The 23269-nt window shown below is 32.1% G+C and overlaps 2 protein-coding genes, 1 long non-coding RNA gene, 10 other non-coding genes and 1 pseudogene across 14 annotated transcripts; 1 reads left to right on the top strand and 13 right to left on the bottom strand.

Moving 5' to 3' along the window:
* Positions 1-1717: 1717 nt before the first annotated feature.
* LOC105852253 (uncharacterized) lies at positions 1718-4036 on the bottom strand. Its single transcript, XR_001144076.3, has 2 exons — positions 3891-4036; positions 1718-3796 (listed from the first exon to the last, which is right to left on the bottom strand). It is a non-coding gene; the product is annotated as an uncharacterized lncRNA (long non-coding RNA).
* LOC113785204 (small nucleolar RNA Z122) lies at positions 1910-1988 on the bottom strand. The gene has a single exon (XR_003471359.1). It is a non-coding gene; the product is annotated as a small nucleolar RNA Z122 (small nucleolar RNA).
* Positions 2320-2402, bottom strand: LOC113785228 (small nucleolar RNA snoR8a). The gene has a single exon (XR_003471381.1). It is a non-coding gene; the product is annotated as a small nucleolar RNA snoR8a (small nucleolar RNA).
* On the bottom strand, positions 2526-2633 carry LOC113785223 (small nucleolar RNA snoR97). The gene has a single exon (XR_003471376.1). It is a non-coding gene; the product is annotated as a small nucleolar RNA snoR97 (small nucleolar RNA).
* Positions 2732-2853, bottom strand: LOC113785183 (small nucleolar RNA Z278; annotated as a pseudogene).
* Positions 2966-3082, bottom strand: LOC113785184 (small nucleolar RNA Z278). Its single transcript, XR_003471341.1, has one exon. It is a non-coding gene; the product is annotated as a small nucleolar RNA Z278 (small nucleolar RNA).
* Positions 3177-3269, bottom strand: LOC113785275 (small nucleolar RNA Z223). Its single transcript, XR_003471414.1, has one exon. It is a non-coding gene; the product is annotated as a small nucleolar RNA Z223 (small nucleolar RNA).
* Positions 3346-3431, bottom strand: LOC113785231 (small nucleolar RNA U36a). Its single transcript, XR_003471384.1, has one exon. It is a non-coding gene; the product is annotated as a small nucleolar RNA U36a (small nucleolar RNA).
* Positions 3659-3795, bottom strand: LOC113785234 (small nucleolar RNA snoR134). Its single transcript, XR_003471386.1, has one exon. It is a non-coding gene; the product is annotated as a small nucleolar RNA snoR134 (small nucleolar RNA).
* A 3580-nt stretch (positions 4037-7616) lies between the features above and the next one.
* Positions 7617-11997, bottom strand: LOC101506347 (pentatricopeptide repeat-containing protein At3g49240, mitochondrial). Its single transcript, XM_004487267.4, has 3 exons — positions 11729-11997; positions 9763-10157; positions 7617-8825 (listed from the first exon to the last, which is right to left on the bottom strand). Exons 2-3 carry the CDS (start codon positions 9843-9845, stop codon positions 7820-7822), a joined length of 1089 nt encoding a protein of 362 aa, XP_004487324.1. The 5' UTR covers positions 9846-10157; positions 11729-11997; the 3' UTR covers positions 7617-7819.
* LOC113785205 (small nucleolar RNA Z122) lies at positions 10540-10618 on the bottom strand. Its single transcript, XR_003471360.1, has one exon. It is a non-coding gene; the product is annotated as a small nucleolar RNA Z122 (small nucleolar RNA).
* LOC113785229 (small nucleolar RNA snoR8a) lies at positions 11048-11130 on the bottom strand. The gene has a single exon (XR_003471382.1). It is a non-coding gene; the product is annotated as a small nucleolar RNA snoR8a (small nucleolar RNA).
* On the bottom strand, positions 11286-11393 carry LOC113785222 (small nucleolar RNA snoR97). Its single transcript, XR_003471375.1, has one exon. It is a non-coding gene; the product is annotated as a small nucleolar RNA snoR97 (small nucleolar RNA).
* Positions 11998-13337: 1340 nt separating the features above from the next.
* LOC101506892 (vacuolar sorting protein 18) lies at positions 13338-23013 on the top strand. 2 transcript variants are annotated; one of them, XM_004487269.4, is made up of 24 exons: positions 13338-13604; positions 13691-13853; positions 14397-14609; positions 14725-14864; positions 15025-15120; positions 15715-15782; positions 15958-16059; positions 16292-16433; positions 16543-16686; positions 16775-16894; positions 17008-17064; positions 18185-18244; positions 18542-18649; positions 18919-19061; positions 19570-19648; positions 19770-19832; positions 19948-20078; positions 20251-20356; positions 20907-21095; positions 21178-21405; positions 21600-21755; positions 21930-22091; positions 22256-22375; positions 22555-23013. In XM_004487269.4, exons 2-24 carry the CDS (start codon positions 13691-13693, stop codon positions 22723-22725), a joined length of 2961 nt encoding a protein of 986 aa, XP_004487326.1. In that variant the 5' UTR covers positions 13338-13604; the 3' UTR covers positions 22726-23013. The 2 variants fall into 2 exon arrangements, with proteins under 2 accessions (XP_004487326.1, XP_004487328.1); XM_004487271.3 differs by lacking the exons at positions 13338-13604; positions 13691-13853; positions 14397-14609 and having other exon boundaries at positions 14727-14864; positions 14972-15120.
* Positions 23014-23269: the final 256 nt, after the last annotated feature.

Raw genomic sequence — 23269 nt, 5'->3', positions numbered from 1 at the left:
ATTTAACGATTGTGATTAATTGTATAAAAATTATTTATGTATAAATTAAATCTTTAAAAATAAATATCTGTATATCAATATTAGCGAATTATAACATTGTGTGTCATTGATTACTTTATTAAACTATTTATTATAATATATATTGTCAAAGTTTAAATAAAACTATTCAATTAAAATATTTTAATATATATACTGTTAAAATATTTGTTGAAGTTTTTAATTAAATTTGTTAAAATATTTATTATAATACATATTGTCAAAGTTTGTTAAAGTAAAACTATTAAATTAAAATATTTGTTAAACTATGTATTATAATATATCGTCAAAGATTTTGTGTCTATCTCTCTCTTACAAGTTAATAAATTACAACTAGAGATAAAAGAATAAAGCAAAAGGAAAGATAACAAATCAATAAATTAATTTTAAAAATTATAATCTATATAATAATAATTTTTAATTCAATTGTTGATTTTAAAAAGTATATAAATATATATCTAATAGAATATTATTAAATTAGTGTAACTTTTATGTGTAATTATATTAAACTAAAATAAATGATGTATATATATATATATATATATATATATACATACAAAAATCACTAGCAAGACAAATTATTCCATCAAAACTTGCACTCGTACTCGGACAAAGCATAATTTTTCCGTCAAAATCCAGACAAATTAGAGTGAATATCATCGGGAGCAGGTCTACTATTGAAGAGCTTATTTGCTTTTGCCTATGTATGGTGGGTGGGATAAAACATAGTTTAAAAATTAACTGACTTTGAGCAAGCAACCTTTGGCTTGAGCTAAATATACATCGAGAGGCAAACTATTTTTATTTGACAACGTAGTTATTAAGCCAGCCAACAAGCAGTTTGCACTGTAGGTGAGATTTTTGGATTAAGTTTTAACCAACGTATAAAGCCATTGACACATTTTTTGATGATTGGGATATTTTAATTACAGGTTTAACTAACATGTAAAGTCTTTCTCAAAAAACTAAACTAAACATATAAAGCCATTGAGACATTTTATGATGATTGAGATATTTTAATTTTGAGTTTTAACAAACATATAAAGTCATTGAGACTTGTCAAAATAAAATATATATAAAGTCAATGAGATGTGCAATGAGGTATAATCGTAAGAGTTCAAATTTTCGTTAGGAATAATCATTAAATTATCATTCATGCGATTAATATTATTAATAATTCTCTATTTTTTAAAGAAATTTTATGATGTTTATCCATTTTATCACAATGATAGATCCATAAAATTTCACAAAGTAGATCTTTTAATTTGATTTCAACAGGATTTTGATTCTAAGTATCACTAAACCACCCGGCTCACTGTTGAAATAGATGATTGCGATATAAATCGTCTACCACGGTTTGTAGTTTTTGACTTCTAATTATATAGTTGCATGTGTAATATAAATACAAAACTGAAAAGTGAATTTTAACATAAAAGTCACTTTTCAGTTTTGCATCTATATTACACATGCGTTTCAAGAGAACATTCTTGTTCATCAGTAGAAGTCTCGTTTCAAGAGAACATTCTTGTTCATCAGTAGAAGTCTTGTAGCAATGCTGATGTGGTCTCCCAGCAGCGAAAATTGTCTGGCAACACCACATACATGATGAGGAAGAATTATGATAAGCATGATAAGGTATCAATTCCTTAGAGCAATGGAGTATTGTCAAACAACGAAAACCTAAAGCAAAACCATTATCCATAACTTTCACGAGTATATCCAATAGAACATCGAACAATAAACCATAATCCCAACAAATTATATCGTGCTCTAAAAACAGGTGGTGAATGCATACAAACATTTCAAAGGCAAAAGAACAAAGATAATAGAAAAAACAACATAACTCTACCAACAGAGTACTCTGTAGATGACATTTAGGATCAGACTGACGTGCAAATAATAATTCAGCAGAGCTAATGCTTCTGTCGGCATTATTAACATCATTTCCCAAAACTGAATAAAAACCGAAAAGCAAAAACAGATATAAAAATAAAACCGAACAACTCACAACGCGAATGAATTATTAATCGGAATTAATTAAACCAATCAAAACAATGTGAATGTATTAGATTATGGAGGTGTGCGTAACCCCAATCTCAATAAATTTTGGACAGGGCTTTAAACACCACTTCAATCTTTATGAGGAGTTAGCTGAAGACAAAGCATTCATTATGTAAATCGTACTCCGCAATACAGCATTAAACTCCAATTCAGAATATTATATAAAAATACAATCATTGAAAAAACATAAAATTGACAACAAATTAAATTATTAACGAGGATGATGCTCATATTCTATGGGTGTAACGTGTCTGTCATGCCAATAGCAATCAGTACGAGGAATTTTTTATAATCATCGCAATCAACCCGTCAAATTAGTTTCAATATTTAGAATTTTGTTCTGAGAATTTGAAAACTCTAATGTACTAGATTGAATATTAAAATTAAAGAATTTATGGTTAAGATTAATTATTATAGATATAATTTCAAAATGTTGTGCTGTTATTTAACTCCATTCTCGTAGGGAATCAAAAGATGAAGCTGATAGACAACACTGAATCTATGAGTTTTTTCAGACTCTAAACCATATAAAAAGGAAAAGAGTATAGTTAAAACTCAATAAAACAAAATAAAGACAACAAAGTTCTAAACTACGGTAGTAAACTTCAAAAATACAGATCAATAAGATTGATGAACCTCAGTTTAATCTCTGATGTCATTGGAAATGTAGTAACACCAAGTAGGTTCACCCTGTAAACAGGATCTTGGGTTAACTACAACCTCAGACAAGTTGGATTGTTAAAAAACATCATTGGTACAACACAATGTAAAACAAACAACACAGGACTCACAAAAGTACACAATCAAGTAATTTATTCGAAATAATTCAGATAAGGAGGAAAAACACAAACATTTTTTCACAATCAAAGCCTCATTTGAATCCGGTAATGTCATATGAATGTCCCTTCACCAAGTAGGTTCTCCCTGTAGACAGGGGCTTGGCTCCAAAACACCTCAAACAATTGGATATAATATAATCACAGGCAAATGTGAACCATCTGATTAACATACTATCATAGCTCTAAGGAAGACATAATGAAATAAAGGTAGAAAAAACACACAAATTAAACTAGAGTAGAAAAAGGCTCAGTATATATCACAGCTCTATCAATCAAGATTTTTCAGAAGCAGAACTGGCATTAAAGCTGAATAAATTGTCCTCATAGCCAACTATCATAGTAAAAATTTGAAGAAAAAGAATTCGTAAATAAACCAATATCAATTCTAAATACATAAATAAATAATTTTTGGCTCATATTAAGAAATTCAACCATTTATTCCGATATACTTCATAGAGAAACCTCAGAAGCGCGGATAATTTGTAATCATAGCCAATAAACTAGGATTAAAAAATATAAAAGACTAAGAACGTTAATTTAATGTGGCGAATTTTTTTAGAGGCATAAACAATGAAAGTTAAAACCACCACGTGAAAACCGCCTGAGATTCAATTTGCGCCTCTATGACTAGCTTTGATTTTCATGGAAATATTAGAAATCAAGCTAAAGGTGTAGTGAGGCGAATTAAAAAACAAAAAAAAATATTGAAATTGAAAAGAATGATATTTAGCCATTGCTTTGACACAGATCCGCCGTGAGAATTAGGCAGAACTGCAACACGAACGGCATCGATGTAGCACGTGCATCGGGGCTTTCGCGTCATGAAATTTATCAGAGAAGCCCGGGAGGCATCGTGCTATCTGCTAACAAATTTAGGAAACAATAAGAAAGAAGACAAATCTGAAAGTAAAATGGAAATTGGATGAATTCTAAGATCTGAAGCGGCTGCTTTACCTCTATGATACTGAAAACACAGTAGTTGCCTGTGAATTTATAGCCGCATAAAAACCCTAAAAGCCCACCCGAATTATAAGTTAGGGTTTTGACTGGTTATTTTTCACAGAACAAATTTGCGGCCACGGTCATCGTGATTTTGATTTATTTTTATTCACAATATAATAATTACAATTTTTAAGTTTAGATATAAATTTGTTTTATTTTATTCAAAATAGTAATTTTGTTTTATTATTGTGTGGTTAATTTTTCTTATAGTAAAATATAATTAATTGATGTACGCTATTTTCTAAACAAATTTAAGATGTCATCCAATTTTTAGTTCACTAATGTCATTTTTTTAATAGTTTAAAAGGAGTTGATCGATTTAAAAATATTCGACGATCGCAATGTGATAAATTTGAATTAGAATTTATATTAAAAGATATATTTATATTTAGTATTTGATACATTTTAAAAAAAATATATTTAGATGTATGAGAAATCAATTCACTATTGTCTATATTTAGTCATATGCATTTGTAATTGTAAATCAATTAAACTTGTAAAATTTAAAATAATAATATTTGTATAATTAAAAATAAAATTGGATAATATTTTAACTTATTTGATTGGGTCGCGTGTCATCCATTCATATTAGGAGTATTCCACTACATATTAAGCTCATTTTTGTAAGACTCTTACCGTTATTAGACAATTACAAAAAAAAAATAGTTCAATTATTAGTGAAATACTTTTCGTATAAAAATGAGTTCAATAAAGGTGGTTTTGCCTTTCGCAAGTGGGGATAAGTACCACTGCTTTTTTTTTGTAACATCTTGTCTCTATTGGTACGGTAATCACGACATTTTCGTCTTTTTCTCCATTGAAATAGCGAGTTGTTGTCTTCCGCGAGAATCGTACCCCGTACCTGAATGGTTCATCCCCACTAACATTTTAAATAAGTTTGTGTCGGATAAATGTGAGGTTTTTTAGATTAGAATTTCAATGTACCACTACAACCTCAGGTGTCGTTCTTTTATATCGGATTCCTTTAAGGTTTTTGAAAGGATTATGTTATAATCGTCAGAAATGGGAGATATTTGATTATCATATCACCATATGATGTGGGATGTGTGTCCTTTTAAATGTGGAATGGTGATTGTCCTCTGGTGGTCATAGTCACATTTGAATTGTCATCAAATGGCTCAAGATGCGTAAACATGCGAGCTATCGTGGTTATCATCATCATATTATCTTTTTGTCCATTTGATAGCTATGATTAAGGAACTAGGTGTGCTACCATATACATTGACTTCATATCTCATCATTAAACGTAATATGTCCTAATTTCGAGAAGCTTCTTTGTTGGTCGGATCATGTCGATCTGAGGTGGTCTGATTTCTTTAATGGGTTTGGATTATAATGTCCTTAGTCTGACCCATAACAAGTATAAGTAACTCGTTTTTTGTAGTTGGATGTAAATAACCTTTTATTTGGGGGTGGCGAATGGAGTTTTTAAAGTTGTGGTTGTTATTAAATTATTATAATTTGATTAAGTGCCAAATTTATCTAGTTTTCAATATATATTTCACGACACTTATTAACTTGAATTCATTGAAAACATATTATTTTTCTCAAGTTATTGTATATGTTTAATTAGGATTTGAGACATGAGAATGATGTCATTTACATATTTTCTCTTGTTTATAGGTTAAAGAGAGTGAACAATCAAACAGGAAAACCAACAAATTATTTGAAACCTAAAGCTGAAAAATTCAGATGTTGAGAAATTTGTTTTAAGCAAACTTCAAATGGCTTAGTGAATTCAAGTTAGAAAGTTTGCAAGGTATAATTCACTAATCGAGCAGATAATTCGCTTAAAAAGTTAAGTCGGTCTAAACACTCGGAATTGCTTAAAGGTGAAGAAAATTGAATCGTCAAACAAGTCCGAAATTTGCTAACCGAATTTCCATTTTTTCTAATATTATAAAAGAAAATTCAAATTAGATCTTGAAAACAACTTCACATTTTTTGAGTCTCATAACAAAAGAGAAGACAAAGAGCAACCAAGAGAGGGAGAAGCAATGCGGAGAAGCTTGAGGAATCATCTTCAACACTCAATCTCTTCTCTTTCATTCATTGAATATATACAATCTTATGAACAACACTAAATCCTACTCTTTCAAATAAAACAATATTAATTGTTGACCAACACTGATATCGACAAGTCTTTGTGGATACCGACCGTAACTTTGATGTGTTGAAAATTACAACCTAATGAGCATAATATTCATTTTTTTCAATAACATGGTAGATTGTCATGGTTTGTTGGTTATGAATCTTATGGATATTAGTTTTGTTTTTGGCTCTCATTGGTGTCTGATCTTTGGGTTGTTATTGGACAATGTGTGGTGGAGGCGTAATGGTGTTGTTTTCGATTCTTGACTGCTTGCAAATGTGAATATTTTTCAAAGGATTAAAAGTGTTATATTTAGTGTTGAATCAACTTTCAATCAAACGAATATGCTACAACGTTAAGACCATGCTGTCTTGAGCCCTATTCAATGGGCTATGTTGTAAGAGGAGTTTGTGGCACTTAAAATTTGGCTTCTTGTGGAATAATTCTTAAATATATTGGAAGTATTATTTTATACACTTTTATCAGTTAAAATTTGATTGAGTTCAATTCTTGAAATATAGTTATGTATATTTTTAATTGGTTGAAAATTGCTTGGAGTAGAAGTTTCTAAGAGATTTTTGTCTTTACTTATTCTTCTCTTGCATTTAATTTGCTTAAATCACATAGCATTGTAAAACAAATACATTTCATGTCACTTTTGATTTAAAAATCATGCCATCTATTTTCCATTTTCACAAACACAAGTAGTGTTTGGAATATAGATACCACTAGAGTACGCATAGTGAATGGTCCTATTCTTAGATTTATTTTCAAAAACTTTTTGTTGTGGACTAAGAAGCCTTCGTATCTTAATGCATGTATTCAATTTATTCGTAGCTATTAGAGCGGGATCTACTTTTTGGGGAATATGAGTCGAAGCAATAACAAGATTATTTCTAGTAGAACATGTTTCAGAATCCCCGGAGAGATAGTTCACTAATAAACCGAGAGATAAGTCATTCGACTCCTTCGTCTCCAGATCATGAATGTTTGGAATCCAAATTATGCTTCGTATCTTAATGCATGTATTCAATTTATTCGTAGCTATTAGAGCGGGATCTACTTTTTGGGGAATATGAGTCGAAGCAATAACAAGATTATTTCTAGTAGAACATGTTTCAGAATCCCCGGAAAAACATATATGCATTGTCTACAACTATATAATTGACTTATATAAAGTCGACATTATAAATAAATATCATAAAATACAATATTTAAAATAAACATCGCATCGAATAGTCGAATGTGCCTCACATTTTAAAATACATGAAAACATGAGATTACTAAATTCAATGAAACATAAATAGTGGCTACCACCTATAGAGCCTAGATTTATATATATAAATCTATAAAAAAAAAAGTTTCCTTCTCTATGGGGTTTAAAAGAATACATCAATTTATGTAAATTGTGAATATATGGCAAATTAGAAGCAATTGGACATAACTAAAAAAAACAAGAGCTTATTTCTCTGTGATTTATATTTTTCTAGCTATTATATAAGGATTTAATTTGTGTAAAAACCAGTTTATATTTTAACATATGTTTTCATATGAATCTGGTGGGACAATTAAAAAAGGTTACTAATATGTGCCCTTTCAACACAACAAATACTTCATTTAGTTTTTTTTTTACTCAAATTGTACGGTCTCTATTTGATAATATAATTCAAGACATGTCTTAACAAATTATACGATCATTCTAATAAGTTATAACATATATAGTAAGTAATGATCGAATTGAATTTATCTATGTTAAGCTCTCATGTCTCTAACATCCACTTTGGCAACCACTCATGAAGATCCTTCTCTTTGGCCTTAAATCTCTTGGACCAGATAGACAAGTTGATGATGAATTCATCTCTTCTGAAAGTTCTGTTGCCAACTCAAACTTCTCTCTTTTATTTAAATTATGGATTAGTGCTTTGTAGATTTGCATTGAAGGAAGAATCCCTTTCAGTTTCATATCTCTGAAGCATTTCAATGATTCCTCAACATTTCCTGCTCGGCCAAAAACATTGATTAAAGCAGTATATGTAATCAAATTTGGCACATTTCCGTTCTCTATCATTTCTTTAAAATATGCAAAGCACATATCTGATCTTCCAACCTTTCGCAATCCAGTTATTAGAGTATTGTAAGAAACAGTATCTGGGAGAAAACCCGTTTCTTTCATGGATGCAAACACATCAAGCATTTCATCTACACGGCCTGTACGACCCAAGATATCGAGAACAATATTATACGTGATTATGTCCAGACAACTATCGTTCCATCTTTTAAGATGATCAAATATCATCAAGGCCTTATCCTTCTGTCCACTCTTTGCAAAGGCAAAAATGATCTTGTTTATGAATGGTATACTTGAACAACTTGTCTCTGATATTTCTTTAATAAACCTAAGAAGCTCCACATAATCATTTACTTTTCTGAAAGCTTGGGCAAACTTAATGCATAAGGTTGCACTCGGGGATTCGCCGGACAATAATAATTTCTTGAGCACTTGGCATGAAATGTCAATGTCGTTCTTTTGACTTGCTTCCACTAATATGAAATTATACGCATCAGGTGAAACAACGATGTTTTTATCATTTAAAATTTGTAGCACTTGACTTGCGGATGTAAGGTTTCCAGTCTTGCACATCTTATCAATATATGCAAAATATACTTTGGGAACAGATGCTGGAGTATTTTCAACGATTGCAAGAAATTCCTTCAAGACTTCGCACGTCATTCTCTCTTTGTCGAGAGATGCCTCTGTTGAAAAAGCCCGTAAACTGCCAATGAATTAACTTTTACTGGTTAAAACATCCCGATTGGAAATAGTTTGGTTGGATGAGAATGATAAAGTCAAATATTATAACCAGAGTCATCAATATTGAAACCCAAAAAACTAATTATCAGTTAATTTACTGTACATTCTTCATTAAGAAGTTTAAATCAGTGATAATCCAACAGATTCCATGTGAAAACAAACAACCAAAAGTCTGTCAATTGATGTTTTTTATAGGAACTTTGAAAAGAAATAGAAAATTCAAAAGAAAAGCACGGTCCTATTGAATAAATTATAGAGAATAAGAGGGACCTCTCCTCTAAGGGTTTCCCGTTCACAAAGGATCTCTCCTTTCACATGAAAGCTATCAAATTCACAGAACGCCCTCTCCCTATTACCCTAACTTTTATTTAAGCTAAGACACCCCTGTCCTTCCTACCTCTCTACCTATATTTATTTGGGAATCTCTACTGTTTTTGTGCCAAATACCATATAATCTAAAACTACAACAAGGTCACTAGTAAACTGGGTAAGGATAAGTACTGAGGTGCTAAAGCTAAAACCAATTAAGTCACCTTGGAGAAGAAATAGGAATGAGCTCAAAATATTCAAAAATCAATAGTTATATGAAGTCTTTCCAGCTCAATCAACAAATCTTCGCATCTTCCTTGTCTCCATTTCCTATTTCCATCACCTGATCTAATACAACTAACGGCTCATGTTTCTCAGCTCTACACTCCAAATTCAGTGTCTACACCAACCTCTTTGAAATAAAATTATGGTGGTAGTGGTACAGCCGCCCACCTCAATTACTAAATAACATGAATGTCATAAAACCCTTAGATTAAAAAAAAGAATCAATATCCTATTACATTCTACACGATTGATGAAAGATATTGCCCTAAAGGCAACAAATATAAGAATAGTAGTAAGCGACGTACCATATTGATGTTAGAAGAGTAGGATAGCGGAAGTTGAAGTGGAAACGGGAGAGAGACATTGATATTGGAGCACAAAATATCATATTATGGTAAAGATATTATATTATTTCGTTAGTGAAACAGTAAAGAAAGGGAGGATAAAAAGCACGGATAATGAAATTATTTCTTGGTTGGGGCAACCCCTCCGTAAAGGATTTCTCCTTTTATAACAAGTTGGAAGCCACTGCTACTATTGACGCCGAGGAAGATGTGAATTGTGGTGGCGGAGTAACGGTAGTGGTTGTTGGTGGTGTGAGTTGTGAGTAGGTAAACTTCATACCATTACCAACCTTGGTTGTGGTTCTCTAGATGCTATCTATGCCCCTCATTAGCTATACAGTTCGCTGGATTAGACCCTGATTTTGACACAACAAATGATGGTGTTAGACAATAATAAAATTAATAAATATAATAAAAATTATAAAATTAAATTCATTATAATTAAATTTTCATTTGAGATTAAATTTATATTTTTAATATTCTATTATTAAATAAAAATAAATGAATATAAAGTACTACAAAACATGTTTTGAATAAAAACAAAAGGCACCAAACATGTTTGACCTTTTAAAAACCTGTTTGAATTTTGAATCCAACTAATGTCGCATTGTACCAAAACAACATTCATAAATAATTCTCATATAATTGTAGCAAATTTAAATAAATTATAAAGCTGAGATAGAGTATGACGTGCAAGATTATGCCTACAGAAAAAATGTTTATGTCGATAAATGTATGTTTAGGATCAGACTGACGTGCAAATAATAATTCAGCAGAGCTAATGTTTCTGTCGGCATTATTAACATCATTTCCCAAAACAGTGCAAACCAAATAGCAAACATAAAAATGAAGCTATAATTGCACGTGATTGGCAAAAAATGATGCTCCAAGTCTATTTAAATCATTCATGGCATTCGCTCAAAACGCTTAGAGACAGCAAGACAGCAAACATAGTTATGCAAAACAACAACGAAAGAAATATTTAAGGGAAATCTTTAAACCATTCCAAACCAATGTGAATTTTCAGAACATGGAGGTGCGCGTAGCCCCGATCTCAAGAGTTTTGGACAGGGATTTAAACACCACTCAATCTATATGAGGAGTTAGCTGAAGGCAGAGTATTCATCATGTAAATTGTACTCCGCAAAATTGCACCAAACTCCAATACATAATATTATACGAAAATAACAATAAAATTGAAAGAAAATACAAACAGATTGCATAATATTAAATAAATAGAGAGGGTGATGCTCATATTCTATGGGTGTAACGTGTCTGTCATGCCAATAGCAATCAGTACGAGGAATTGCTTATAATCATCGCATCCAACCCATGTCTCTACTATTAAACATGTAAAATATAATTACAAAAACACTTATGTTTACACTAAAGACTAGTGTGATCAAACATTAAAATCTTACAATTTCTTGCTAGCAGTTATAAAAAAGGAGAAAAAACTAAGATATCAATGTTATAAAACTTTCAAATGTTGTGCTGTTATTTAACTCCATTCTCGTGGGGAATCAAAAGATGAAGCTGATAGACAACACCGAATATATGAGTTTTTTCAGACTCTAAACCATATAAAAAGGAAAAGAGTATAGTTAAAACTCAATAAAACAAAATAAAGACAACACATTTCTATACTACGGTGCTTAACTTCAAAAGTACAGATCAAATTCACAAAGGGTTTCCCGTTCACAAAGGATCTCTCCTTTCACATGAAAGCTATCAAATTCAAAGAACGCTCTCTCCCTTCTACCCTAACTTTTAAGCTAAAACAACCCTGTCCTTCCCGCCTCTCTAAATAACATGAATGTCATCAATCCTATTACATGAATAACAAAAATCCTAATTACTATTACATTCTACATATACTGCCCTAAAGGCAACAAAACAAATGTAAGAATAGTAGGAAGAGACGTACCATATTGATGTTAGAAGAGGAGGATAGCGGAAATTGAAGTGAAAACGGGAGAGAGACCTTGATATTGTAGCACAAAATATCATATTATTTCGTCAGCGAAACGGTAAAGAACGAAAGGATAAAAAGAATGAAAGGTTATTATTATTGAAAATGGAGAATGAAATTCTTTCTTGGTTGGTTGGGGCTACCCCTCCGTAAAGGGTTTCTCCTTTTGTAACGGTAGTGGTTGTTGGCTGTGTGAGGTTCAGTTGTTTTTGTTGGCCTGTGGTGAGTAGTCAGTAGGTAAACCCTCATTATATATACACTTCGACTCTATAATTTTTTGTTTTTTATTTTTGTAAATGCAAATGTATTTTTTCAATTTTTATTCCTTAATATTTTATTTTATTCTTTCTAAAATTTCTTTAAATTTAAATTGGTCTTCATAATTTTATGTACTACTTATTTTATTAAAAGAGACAAATTATATATTTTACCTATTAAAGAGATCAATTACAACATTAAAAAAAGAGATCAATTATAATAATATAACTCATTTATTTAAAGATTAAAATAAAATATGATATAATTTACTTAACGAATGTCGATATTATTTTACTACATATTATATTGTTGATTTTAAATTGAACTTTACAATAGTGTATAAATTTATTTGTCATTTCATCTAAATAAAACAATAAAGACTAAAAATAAAAAAAATTTATTGGAGTATCCTAGTACACTTTGTGCATACATTAATTGAAATAAAAATATAAAAAAAATGATAAATGTGACATATTTCTGATAAAAAACGAAAGAAAGAGAAAATATGAAAAAGTTGTAGATGATATATAATTTAATATAAGTCGTAGATAGAAAATAATATATAATTAAAATTCAATTCAATATTTATATTGTTAGATATTTAGATTAAATATTTTTTATGATAATATAAATTCAAAATTGAAATCTACACATAGTATGTAAGTTTATTGGTAATATTTGTCATTTTAACTAAAAGAATATATAAATTAAATTTATAAACAAATTGCTTGAACCTACTTTTTGTCTGTTTTGTTGAACTTATTTTAAATTTGTAGATTACAGCCTTAAAAAAAAAAGTCGTAAATTAAACTGTAAGATTAAAAAATAAATAGGCTTAATTGCAGTTTTGGTCCCCCTATTTTAGCTGAATCGCGAAAGTAGTCCCCCCAATTTTGTTTCTCCCCAGTTCTGGTCCCCCAAACAGAATTTTGGTCAAAAACTTAATGAAATTTCATGTTTTAAAGTCGTACTGCATCATTTATAATCATAGATTCCAGGTACAATTGTTGCAAATGAGATTTTGAGGCATGATGTGACATAAATAAATGAAAAAAAATGAAATTTCATCAAGTTTTGGACCAAAATTCTGTTTGAGGGACCAAAACTGGGGAGAAACAAAATGGGGGGACTACTTTTGCAAATCAGCTAAAATAGGGGGACCAAAACTGCAATTAAACCAAATAAATAAAATAATTTTCATAAAATTATATTAGAATTGACATTGTAAAAAAAAAAAAAAAAGACATTAACTTTTTTTGACAGAAAAAGAAAAGAGATTAACTAGAATTCGAAAATGCAGTGAAAATAGAACTCACCTGATCACTGCAAACAAAAAGAAAAAGAATGACATAGGAAAAATGAAGGAAGCGCTTAAACCGTTAATGCTGAAATTGTAAAATTACCCAAAAACGAACAAAAGGTTTCCTTTGGACACCGAATCCATCATTGTGTTCTCCTTCAAGCTTCAAACCAGCCACTTATCGGAGAAGCAAAATCTCTGCGATTTTTTCTGTTAACTGTGATCGAAACTACCCAATTCACTTCCAAAAACCTTTCTACCATCGACAATCAAGTAAGCTCTTTTATGAATTTTATTTATCTTCTCAATTTCCATTTAATAATTATCATAATTTTTGGTCAAAAAAATGAAATTGATAGATGGATCATGGGAGGCAAGTGTTCACCGTGGACCTTCTCGAACGACATGCTGCAAAGGGCCATGGAGTTATCACCTGTATGGCTGCTGGAAATGATGTCATTGTTATTGGAACCAGCAAAGGATGGGTTATTAGACATGATTTTGGGGGTGGCGATTCACATGGTAAAGTTTCAATTTTTCTGTTTTTTATTTATTTATAACTATGCTGTGTGTTCTTCATAGTGGAAATGCATTGACACTTCCCAATTTGATCCCCTTGTTGATATAGGATCTCAAATTTAGTAACTTTAACCTTTTGGGTCTCTAAATTGGTGATTCATTTACCAATATGGTGTGACAGTTGGTAGATAACCAGAGTCCCTTATGTATGTGGTGATGAGTTTGATCCTAGACGGGTATCTATGGAAAAATACCTGTTGGGAGATGTTAGCCCCTTAAATGGGTCTATTTACCTCGAAGGATTAGTCTGGCTTTCTGTTGCGGATACCTAGGGCAACCAAAAAAAAAACCCGGTGATTTATCTGTTATCGAATTGAGATATAGAGTAGGGGTTTGCTGTTTGAAATTGCAATGATTCTGTTTTCTTGGTTGATAATGCTGTGCTTTAGCTTATGCTGGAACTGGGGTTTTTTCTTGTGCTTTGATATCATGCTTGTTCTATTGGGTTGATGAGAGTCTGATATTTTATTTTATGTTGGAGTACAGAGTTTGATCTATCTGTAGGTCGTCAGGGGGACCAGTCAATCCACAGAGTTTTTGTTGATCCAGGAGGGTGTCATTGTATTGCCACTGTTGTTGGCCAGGGGGGAGCTGAAACTTTCTATACTCATGCGAAATGGACCAAGCCGCGAGTTTTGAGCAAGCTTAAAGGTCTTGTTGTGAATGCTGTTGCGTGGAATAGGCAACAGATAACTGAAGGTAGTTAATTAATTGCTTATCTGGCTGACGACCATTGCACAGTGATTAATGCACAGAAAAGACCTATGCATATTAATTTCCTGCTCGAGGTTCTGATATATGTTTCAAAATGTAGTTTCCACGAAGGAAGTCATTCTTGGTACAGATAACGGTCAACTTCATGAACTGGCTGTGGACGAGAAGGACAAGAAGGAAAAGTATATCAAGTTTCTCTATGAATTGACAGAACTGGCAGGAGCTTTAATGGGTTTACAGGTATGTCTTCTTTATGTTCAGTGTTTTAGGTTCTATTTCTAAAGATATCGTCTTTGGTTTCATCCTATTCTTTTTTGAGAAATTAAAGTCAAAGACTTTTTTCCTAGGTCCCAAATGTGATTAAGGCATTCAATTTCTGGTTATTGTCCTTTCTGTTCAGATGGAAACGGCTACCGTAATTAATGAGGCTAGATATTATGTGATGGCAGTTACTCCTACTCGGCTTTACTCTTTCACTGGCTTTGGGTCACTAGAAGTAAGTCAAATGCTATAAATTGCACATTTATGGATGTCATTTTTTTCCTCTTTGGGTGTGTTTCATGTCAATCAAGGCACAATGTAAGCATAATAACATAGAAGAACGAAGAAACACTTGAGTCACAAGTCAACTCTTGCTTCTGGTGTGACACCTTTGTATTTTCTCTCTTTAGTGTTTTGGTGCTCCTATATAAGGAGGTCTTAAGTTTGAATTCAGTAACATGTTAACGTAAGAAGTTTTCTGTAAACACAAGACAAGTTCTTGAGCACAGTGAATTTTCTTCACTAAACTTCATCTGTTCTTCACTAAAGTTGTCACATGGTTTGTAGAGTAACAGAATTTTAAAGTTCTTTTTATGTACTTTACTCCTTGATTTGTTATATCCTGTTTTAACAATTAAAAACTTAACAAATCAAGGAATAAACAATAAAGTACATAAAAAGAATTTTAAAATATTAATATTAAAATTTGGGCTAAGACATTATCTTATTCTATCACATTATTTAATATTAATCTTGGGTTTTATCTTTTTATTATACCCTCATTATATTTCACAAGTTCAAACTTTGCTAATTGTTTTACAAAATGTAGACTGTGTTTTCAAGTTATTTAGACCGTACAGTGCATTTCATGGAACTTCCTGGCGACATACCAAACAGGCAAGTAGTCGATTTTTCTTATAAAAAACTAATACAATATTAGTAGTGCTTTGTCATGTTAACATTCAACTTGAAATGCAAGAATCCAGAGGCTGAAGATTCCCTTGTTATTTACAGTTTCTCACATATTTTGTGTTTTCCCTTCTAAGACTTCATTGTATTGGTTGTCTTTCAGTGAGTTGCATTTTTTCATTAAACAACGAAGAGCTGTACATTTTGCATGGCTCTCCGGAGCTGGTATTTACCATGGTGGCTTAAACTTTGGAGGGCAACAAAGGTAGTGTATGCCATGACCATGATTTGATTTTTTTATCTGTTTCATCTACATTGGATATTGATGTGGAACATGCTCATTATGTGGGTGATGGTTCTTCAAATCTCATTTTATAGCATGCTATTTTTGCTTCATGATGAGTGGTTCTAAATGTTGTTTTCTGTTAATTCCTTCCATATTGTTTGTTTTTTGGAACTTATTCACCTTTCTTGCTAATTTGTTTAAATACATATAGCTCAAGTGGAAATGGAAATTTTATTGAAAACAAGGCTCTTTTGAACTACTCCAAGCTGTCTGAAGGAATTGAAGCAGTTAAACCAAGTTCAATGGCATTGTCTGAATTCCATTTCTTGTTGCTTTTAGAGAATAAAGTCAAGGTGTGTATGCACTTATCTATCATGATTTTGTTTGCATGATAGTGCCTATGCCATGCACAAGCTCTTTTTGAGGTAACCTTTGCTTGCTAAATTATTTGAGCATCTATAGGTTGTAAACCGAATTAGTGAGAACATCATAGAAGATCTTCAGTTTGACCAAACTTCTGATTCAGCATCAAAGGGTATTATTGGACTGTGTAGTGATGCCACGGCTGGTTTATTCTATGCATACGATCAAAACTCAATCTTTCAGGTTTGTGTTCTCCGACTACTACAGCATTCTGTATTTTGGATCTGACTGTCTTGGTTATGATCAATGCTGCTGTTGTTTTTTTTAATAGGTGTCTATCAACGATGAGGGTCAAGATATGTGGAAAGTGTATCTTGATATGAAAGAATACGCCGCTTCTTTAGCAAATTGTCGTGACCCTTTTCAAAGGGACCAAGTATACTTGGTGCAGGTGATGTTCATTTGCATTTATTGTGGCTTGATATTGTTTCTCTACAAATTTAAGGTTTATTTTACCACAATGCCGCCAGGGTTGGTTTTTTACTAGAATGAGTTGTGGTGCAGGCTGAAGCTGCGTTTTCCTCTAAAGATTATTTTAGAGCTGCATCTTTCTATGCCAAAGTAAATTCTCTTTTTAAGTTCACTATTTTGGCGTATTTTAGTTTGTTACATTAATGCAAGAATTGTGGTTGCTTTTGTGACACTTGGTTGCTTAATAGTAACTGTGCTGACCTTTTGGATTTTGATGCACTATGTTTAGTGATGGACTTGCCTTATAGCAATAAACTTTTTAAGACTATTAAATCACGGTCCAACCATACTGACACTTGTGCAAATCATGAAGTTTAAAAGTGCAACGCTTTTTTTTTCAGTTATGTAAGATTGCATCCTAAAGATGAGCCATTAGAGATGACAACACAACCCGCACCTGTGGGTATCCACCCGAACCCGTCCTGATTTAGGCGGAGAAACCCGCTTTGATTGGGTGTGGGTGCGGATTTTCTCCGAAATTAAAACTTGGCGGCAGGGACGGATTTTGGGGTGTTGATATCCACTCCGAACCCGCCTTGCTAGTAACATTTTTGTCATTTTTAAATTTTATATACATGTATATATTCAATATATTTAATATTTTTTTCAATATTAAAAATTATAATCTTTTCTCAATAGAAAATATGATTTTATTTTTTTAATTTTATTATTGTATAATAATAATTATTTTACTATATTAATTATAATTAATATGACTTTAAAATTTATTATTTTATATATATGAATGAGTGCAGGCGGGGAAACCCGAACCCCGTCACAGGTGGGAATAGGAACTTAAATTTCACACCTGATAAAAACAGAGGCGGATGCGGGTTTTCTCCGACTAATTGATTATGTTATACACATGCTCAATGCTGTCAAATAGCGACTATAGCGTTATAGCATAATGAAATTGGAACAAATTGCTATTGTTCCACGAGACGTTATTTAGTACAAAGTGTTGTTAAATAGTGCTAGAACTGTAGCACAGCGGAATTTGAACTAATTGTTATTTACCACAATTCACAATTGACAACAACACTACACATGCTGATAAATTCAAAAAATTTGTGCACATCATGTTCACGCACTGCCTTTTGCACTAAAGATATATGCATATCATGCTTTCAACTCTCAAGTAGTAATACTTTGGAATTTATTATTATATTATCTCAAAAATAAAAAGTCTTGACATGAATATGCCTTGCAGATCAATTGTATTTTATCATTTGAGGAGGTCACTTTGAAGTTCATCAGCGCTGGTGAACAGGTACTTTTCAAGTTTGTGGCCTTTTAACCTATATGAAATTGAAGAGGTAGTCAGTTTTTATTCCTTAAATATGGATCATATGGCTGCACAATTCGTTAGTGCACTGCCAGAAAAGTTTTAGTATTGTTTATTGGTAGATTCATATGATTTCATATGCACATTCAATCTTTACAGTTAATCTTTTTTATGCGGCATATGCAAATTGATTTGAAATGGTGAACCTTGTTTTTAAAATTTATGGAATTAATATTTGACTCATGTATATGCAAATTCACTAGTTTCTCTTTTTATTTGCAGGATGCTTTGAGAACTTTCTTATTGCGGAAGCTTGATAATTTAGAAAAAGACGACAAATGCCAAATAACAATGATATCCACCTGGACAACTGAATTATACCTGGACAAGGTTTTGATAGGAAAATTGCTTCCTGTTTTATTCCTTTATGTCTTTTTCTGTGAACAATTGCATGAATCACGATAAAATATTGTTGTTTGTAAGAAAGGAATAAACCTGTTGTTTGTAAGAAATAATCATGATAATGCAGAGGAGCAATTTCTGAGACTCTTTTAGGGCTTGGGAAATTAAATTACTACAAAAGTTGTGTTTTGTATCCCTTTAGTTGTAAGATATTTATTGTATGCTCATTAATTTGAGTTTCATTTATTGATCTTTAGATAAATCGTCTGCTTTTAGAAGATGACTCTGCTGTGGAGAATAACAATTCAGATTACCAATCAATTATTAAAGAGTTTCGTGCTTTTCTCAGTGACAGCAAGGATGTATTGGATGAAACAACTACAATGAAACTTTTAGAAAGGTAGTATGATAGAAACCAGAATTTTATTGACTGAAATTGATGAGCTTTGAAGCTCTTATAGTGGTAGAAATCTGAAAATGCAGAAAAGAAACTAAACCAGAGTTCAAAGAACTCCTAAACCAGAGCATAACTGGTCCTAACCAGTGAATTCTCGCCTAACTGTTTTCTAACAATATTTTTGAATGATTTTCTAAGTACCCTTCCCTCTCTTTTATAACAGAATCCCATAAAATCAGGGAATATACTAACTAACTCTTATTCTCTAATAAACCTATCTATTTAGCTAAGGCCCAATATTTAGTGTGCTATATAGTAATTGACACTTGATATGCGTACTGCATGTTGTTTTTGGTGCATTCCCATTTTCTTCAATTTTATATTTTATAGTTTGGTTGCATATGAAATAATCTCGACCACGAGTTATTTCATTTACTACTCAATTGAAAAGTAGATGTAGAAAAGATAAATGATATGCTTCATTTACTTCTGCTTTTGCAAATTTCGACAGTTATGGAAGGGTTGAAGAAATGGTATATTTTGCTAGCTTAAAAGGGCAGTATGAGATTGTAGTTCACCATTACATTCAGGTGCTCTGGTTTCACTTGTGTCTTATGTGGTTTACGAAAGACTTTCATATTGGAATATACTATCTGACTCCAACTGTTTCTCTTATATCGTTCTTTCTGGTTTTGTTCATTCTTCATTCAGCAAGGAGAAGCAAAAAGAGCACTGGAAGTTCTTCAGAAACCTTCAGTGCCCGTAGACCTTCAGGTAAGGTTCAACCTCAGGGACTTGGGATACGATAATCATTTGGTTTCTATTCTATCTCATTCTTTTAAGTTTTTCTGCTATTACTTTGTTTGAGACTTCTGCTTGTCCTATGCAGTATAAGTTTGCTCCAGACCTTATCGCCCTTGATGCATATGAAACTGTGGAGTCATGGATGGCTACAAAGAATTTGAACCCAAGGAAACTGATTCCTGCAATGATGCGTTATTCAAGTGAACCTCATGCAAAGTACTACATTTTCAGAATTTCAATTTCAATCTTTCAAATGTTTAAGTCAGAAATGATGAGTTCATGAATTCATTTTTCTTTTCATTTTTTGTTCTCTCTCCAGATCTCCTCACTTTTTAAATTTCCATTTCGAAATTTTAGTTTTAATTATGTCAACTGTTTTAAAATGCAGGAATGAGACACATGAAGTTATTAAATATCTTGAATATTGTGTTCATAAACTGCATAATGAAGATCCGGGTGTTCATAACCTGCTGCTTTCTTTATATGCAAAGCAGGTTGAGTGGTTTGCTTTACAGATCTATGCACCTATGCCATTGTATTGTAGTGTTATGCATAAAATATGTATATTCCTTTCGTCCCTTTATATTAAGACTTCTTTAACTAATTCATACCACTTCGTCGTTAAATATAGGACTCTCTTAGAAATTTATATGTCCCTCTTCAAATCTTTTAATTTTCAACTGCATTAATTATTAGTTTACCAAATTACCCCTCATATTTTACCTCTTTTTTTGTAAGCAATTAATAGTATGGTGGAGAAGATAAATTACTCCTCTCTCTTGAGATAAACTTGGAAAAATAATACTAATTGTTAATAAATTTAATACTACCAACGACTTTCTTAGTTCTCGTATTTTAGTCAACAAAGTCCTATATTTAAGGACAAATGCAGTAATAATTAAGAAAGTCTGTTTGCATTATTTGTCTCAAACTACCTTTAAACATTATGAGGACTCGTTATCTTATTCTTCTACTTATCAACATATTGATATTAACACAGTGCCTATTTATGTATTTAAGTTGTTTCCATTTTTGGCTTCTCAGGAGGATGATAGTTCGCTTCTACGGTTTCTAGAATGCAAATTTGGAAAAGGACCAGACAATGGTCCTGAATTCTTCTACGATCCCAAGTATGCTCTACGTCTTTGCCTCAAGGAAAAACGAATGCGTGCATGTGTTCATATATACAGCATGATGTCTATGCATGAAGAAGCAGTTGCTCTTGCCCTACAGGTGAGACTGACAGTGATTATGTTTCTACTTAAACCTGCATTAACACAAAAATAGAGGTATCTGACTTGTTTCTCTATACTAGGTTGATCCAGAGCTAGCTATGGCTGAAGCCGATAAGGTTGAAGATGATGAAGATTTGAGAAAGAAGCTCTGGCTCATGATTGCCAAACATGTTGTCGAACAAGAAAAAGGAACTAAGAGGGAAAACATAAGGATGGCAATTGCATTTCTTAAAGAAACCGACGGTTTGCTGAAGATCGAGGATATATTACCGTTCTTTCCAGATTTTGCCCTGATTGATGACTTCAAGGTACATTTGTTTTTGTTCTTAGTTTTCCTTCTCGGTCAATTTTCAAGTTATATTAATGATATTTACCAGTTCATTTTATTTATTGTTCATTAAAGCATCTGTTTGTGTAAAAAAAAATTACATGGCTTCCTTTCAGAATATTAACAAAACTTGTAATATGCCAAGTCATTTGATATTTATCTGAATTTATGCAGGAAGCTATCTGCTCATCATTGGAGGATTACAACAAGCAAATTGAACAGTTGAAGGAAGAGATGAATGACACAACCCATGGGGCTGATAACATCAGAAATGATATCAGTGCACTTGCTCAAAGATGCACTGTTATTGATCGAGACGAGGAATGCGGGGTATTGATCTTCCTGATATAACATTTGACAAAGTTGCACCATCGTTAATTGTTCAGTTTTTTACGTGTGATTGTGAACCGCAATGTGTTAAGATCATTCTGCTTTTGTTTATATGGATAGAGAGAGCTGAATTTATGCTTACATTTCGAGATGATTGTTAATCTGACTCCCTAGGTATGTCGACGAAAGATTCTAAATACTGGCAGGGAGTTCGGCATGGGCCGTGGTTTTACATCAGTAGGACAAATGGCTCCATTTTATGTCTTTCCATGTGGACATGCTTTCCACGCACAATGCCTGATTGCCCACGTCACTCGTTGTACAGTTGAGGACCATGTGAGTATACAAATTATTTCTCATATTTTCATGACATCTCTTTATGACTGTCTCTCCCATGTGCTACCTGAAAGTTCATTGTTAATTTTCCTTGTCAGTACCTTAAACTATTCTTGTTATCTCTAATACCCTCATTTAATGAATTCTTTTGGGAAATGTTGCAGGCTGAGTATATTCTGGATCTACAGAAGCAACTTACTTTGATAAGCAGTGAAGCAAGGAGAGAATCCAATGGCAATCTTGCTTTAGAAGTGTCCATTCCTAGCATGACCACTATAGATAAGGTTTGTTCAGAACTTTCTTTCATGCATCAATGCTTCATTTTACCTGAATTGAAGTTTCAGTTTGAAATTCATTTTACTTGCTCAGTATTACAAGTTCATTAGGCATGAAATGTGGTGTTAAATGCCAATTTTTCATGAATTTGAACTAACTTTGTTTCCTCATGTCAAATTGATGGCAGCTCCGATCACAACTAGACGACGCTATAGCTAGTGAATGCCCATTTTGTGGGGACTTGATGATCCGAGAGATTTCTTTGCCATTTATCCTTCCTGAGGAAGATCAGCACGTGGTATCATGGGAGATAAAACCAAACGTTGGAACCCAGAGAAATATTCCATTACCTGTCTGATTTGGAATTCAACTGTTAAATTTTTTGTGTGCTATTTACAGGGCTTTTGGCTTTTGTTATCTATGTACCATAAACACTATTCTTTGCAGTGTGTTATGTTGTGATATTTCAATTCATTTTATTATTTTTAAAGTCACATTTTTCCTTTTTATTTTCCTATTGGCTATCCGATTTTATGATTGCCATAGTAAAAGTTTGTACCCCAATTTCCCCACTGTAAATCCTGTACCTTACTGTAATTTAGTGTTGCATCAATTTTTGATCCAACAAAGCATTCTTCTCTGTTGATTTAGCTTCTTAACTATGTACACTCCCTCTTTTCAATAAATTCTCATTATGGGAAAAACAAGGAACATCTAATCATTTGGGTGTGGATTCTTGAACCATGATGTAATGACCAATCATAGTAATATTGTTTATAGGAAAATGCTAATATTAGAGCATTCAATAATAAAATAAATATTTTATTTTGAAATTTGTATATTTAACACTATCAAAGTTCAAACGTTGTTTTTAATACGAATTTTTACTTTTTAATACCTAC

Source organism: Cicer arietinum, chromosome 1 (assembly GCF_000331145.2).
Source record: "Cicer arietinum cultivar CDC Frontier isolate Library 1 chromosome 1, Cicar.CDCFrontier_v2.0, whole genome shotgun sequence".
Lineage (NCBI taxonomy): Eukaryota > Viridiplantae > Streptophyta > Magnoliopsida > Fabales > Fabaceae > Cicer > Cicer arietinum.
This window is presented reverse-complemented; position numbering and strand designations above follow the sequence as displayed.

Coding starts and splice junctions, on each gene's coding strand:
- LOC101506347 (XM_004487267.4), bottom strand. CDS start 9,845: ATGATATTTTGTGCTCCAATATCAATGTCTCTCTCCCGTTTCCACTTC. Junction 8,826..9,762: donor ACTCTTCTAACATCAATATG/GTACGTCGCTTA, acceptor ATTCATTGGCAG/TTTACGGGCTTTTTCAACAG.
- LOC101506892 (XM_004487269.4), top strand. CDS start 13,691: ATGGATCATGGGAGGCAAGTGTTCACCGTGGACCTTCTCGAACGACAT. Junction 14,610..14,724: donor TAGGCAACAGATAACTGAAG/GTAGTTAATTAA, acceptor TTCAAAATGTAG/TTTCCACGAAGGAAGTCATT. Junction 21,756..21,929: donor ATCGAGACGAGGAATGCGGG/GTATTGATCTTC, acceptor CTGACTCCCTAG/GTATGTCGACGAAAGATTCT.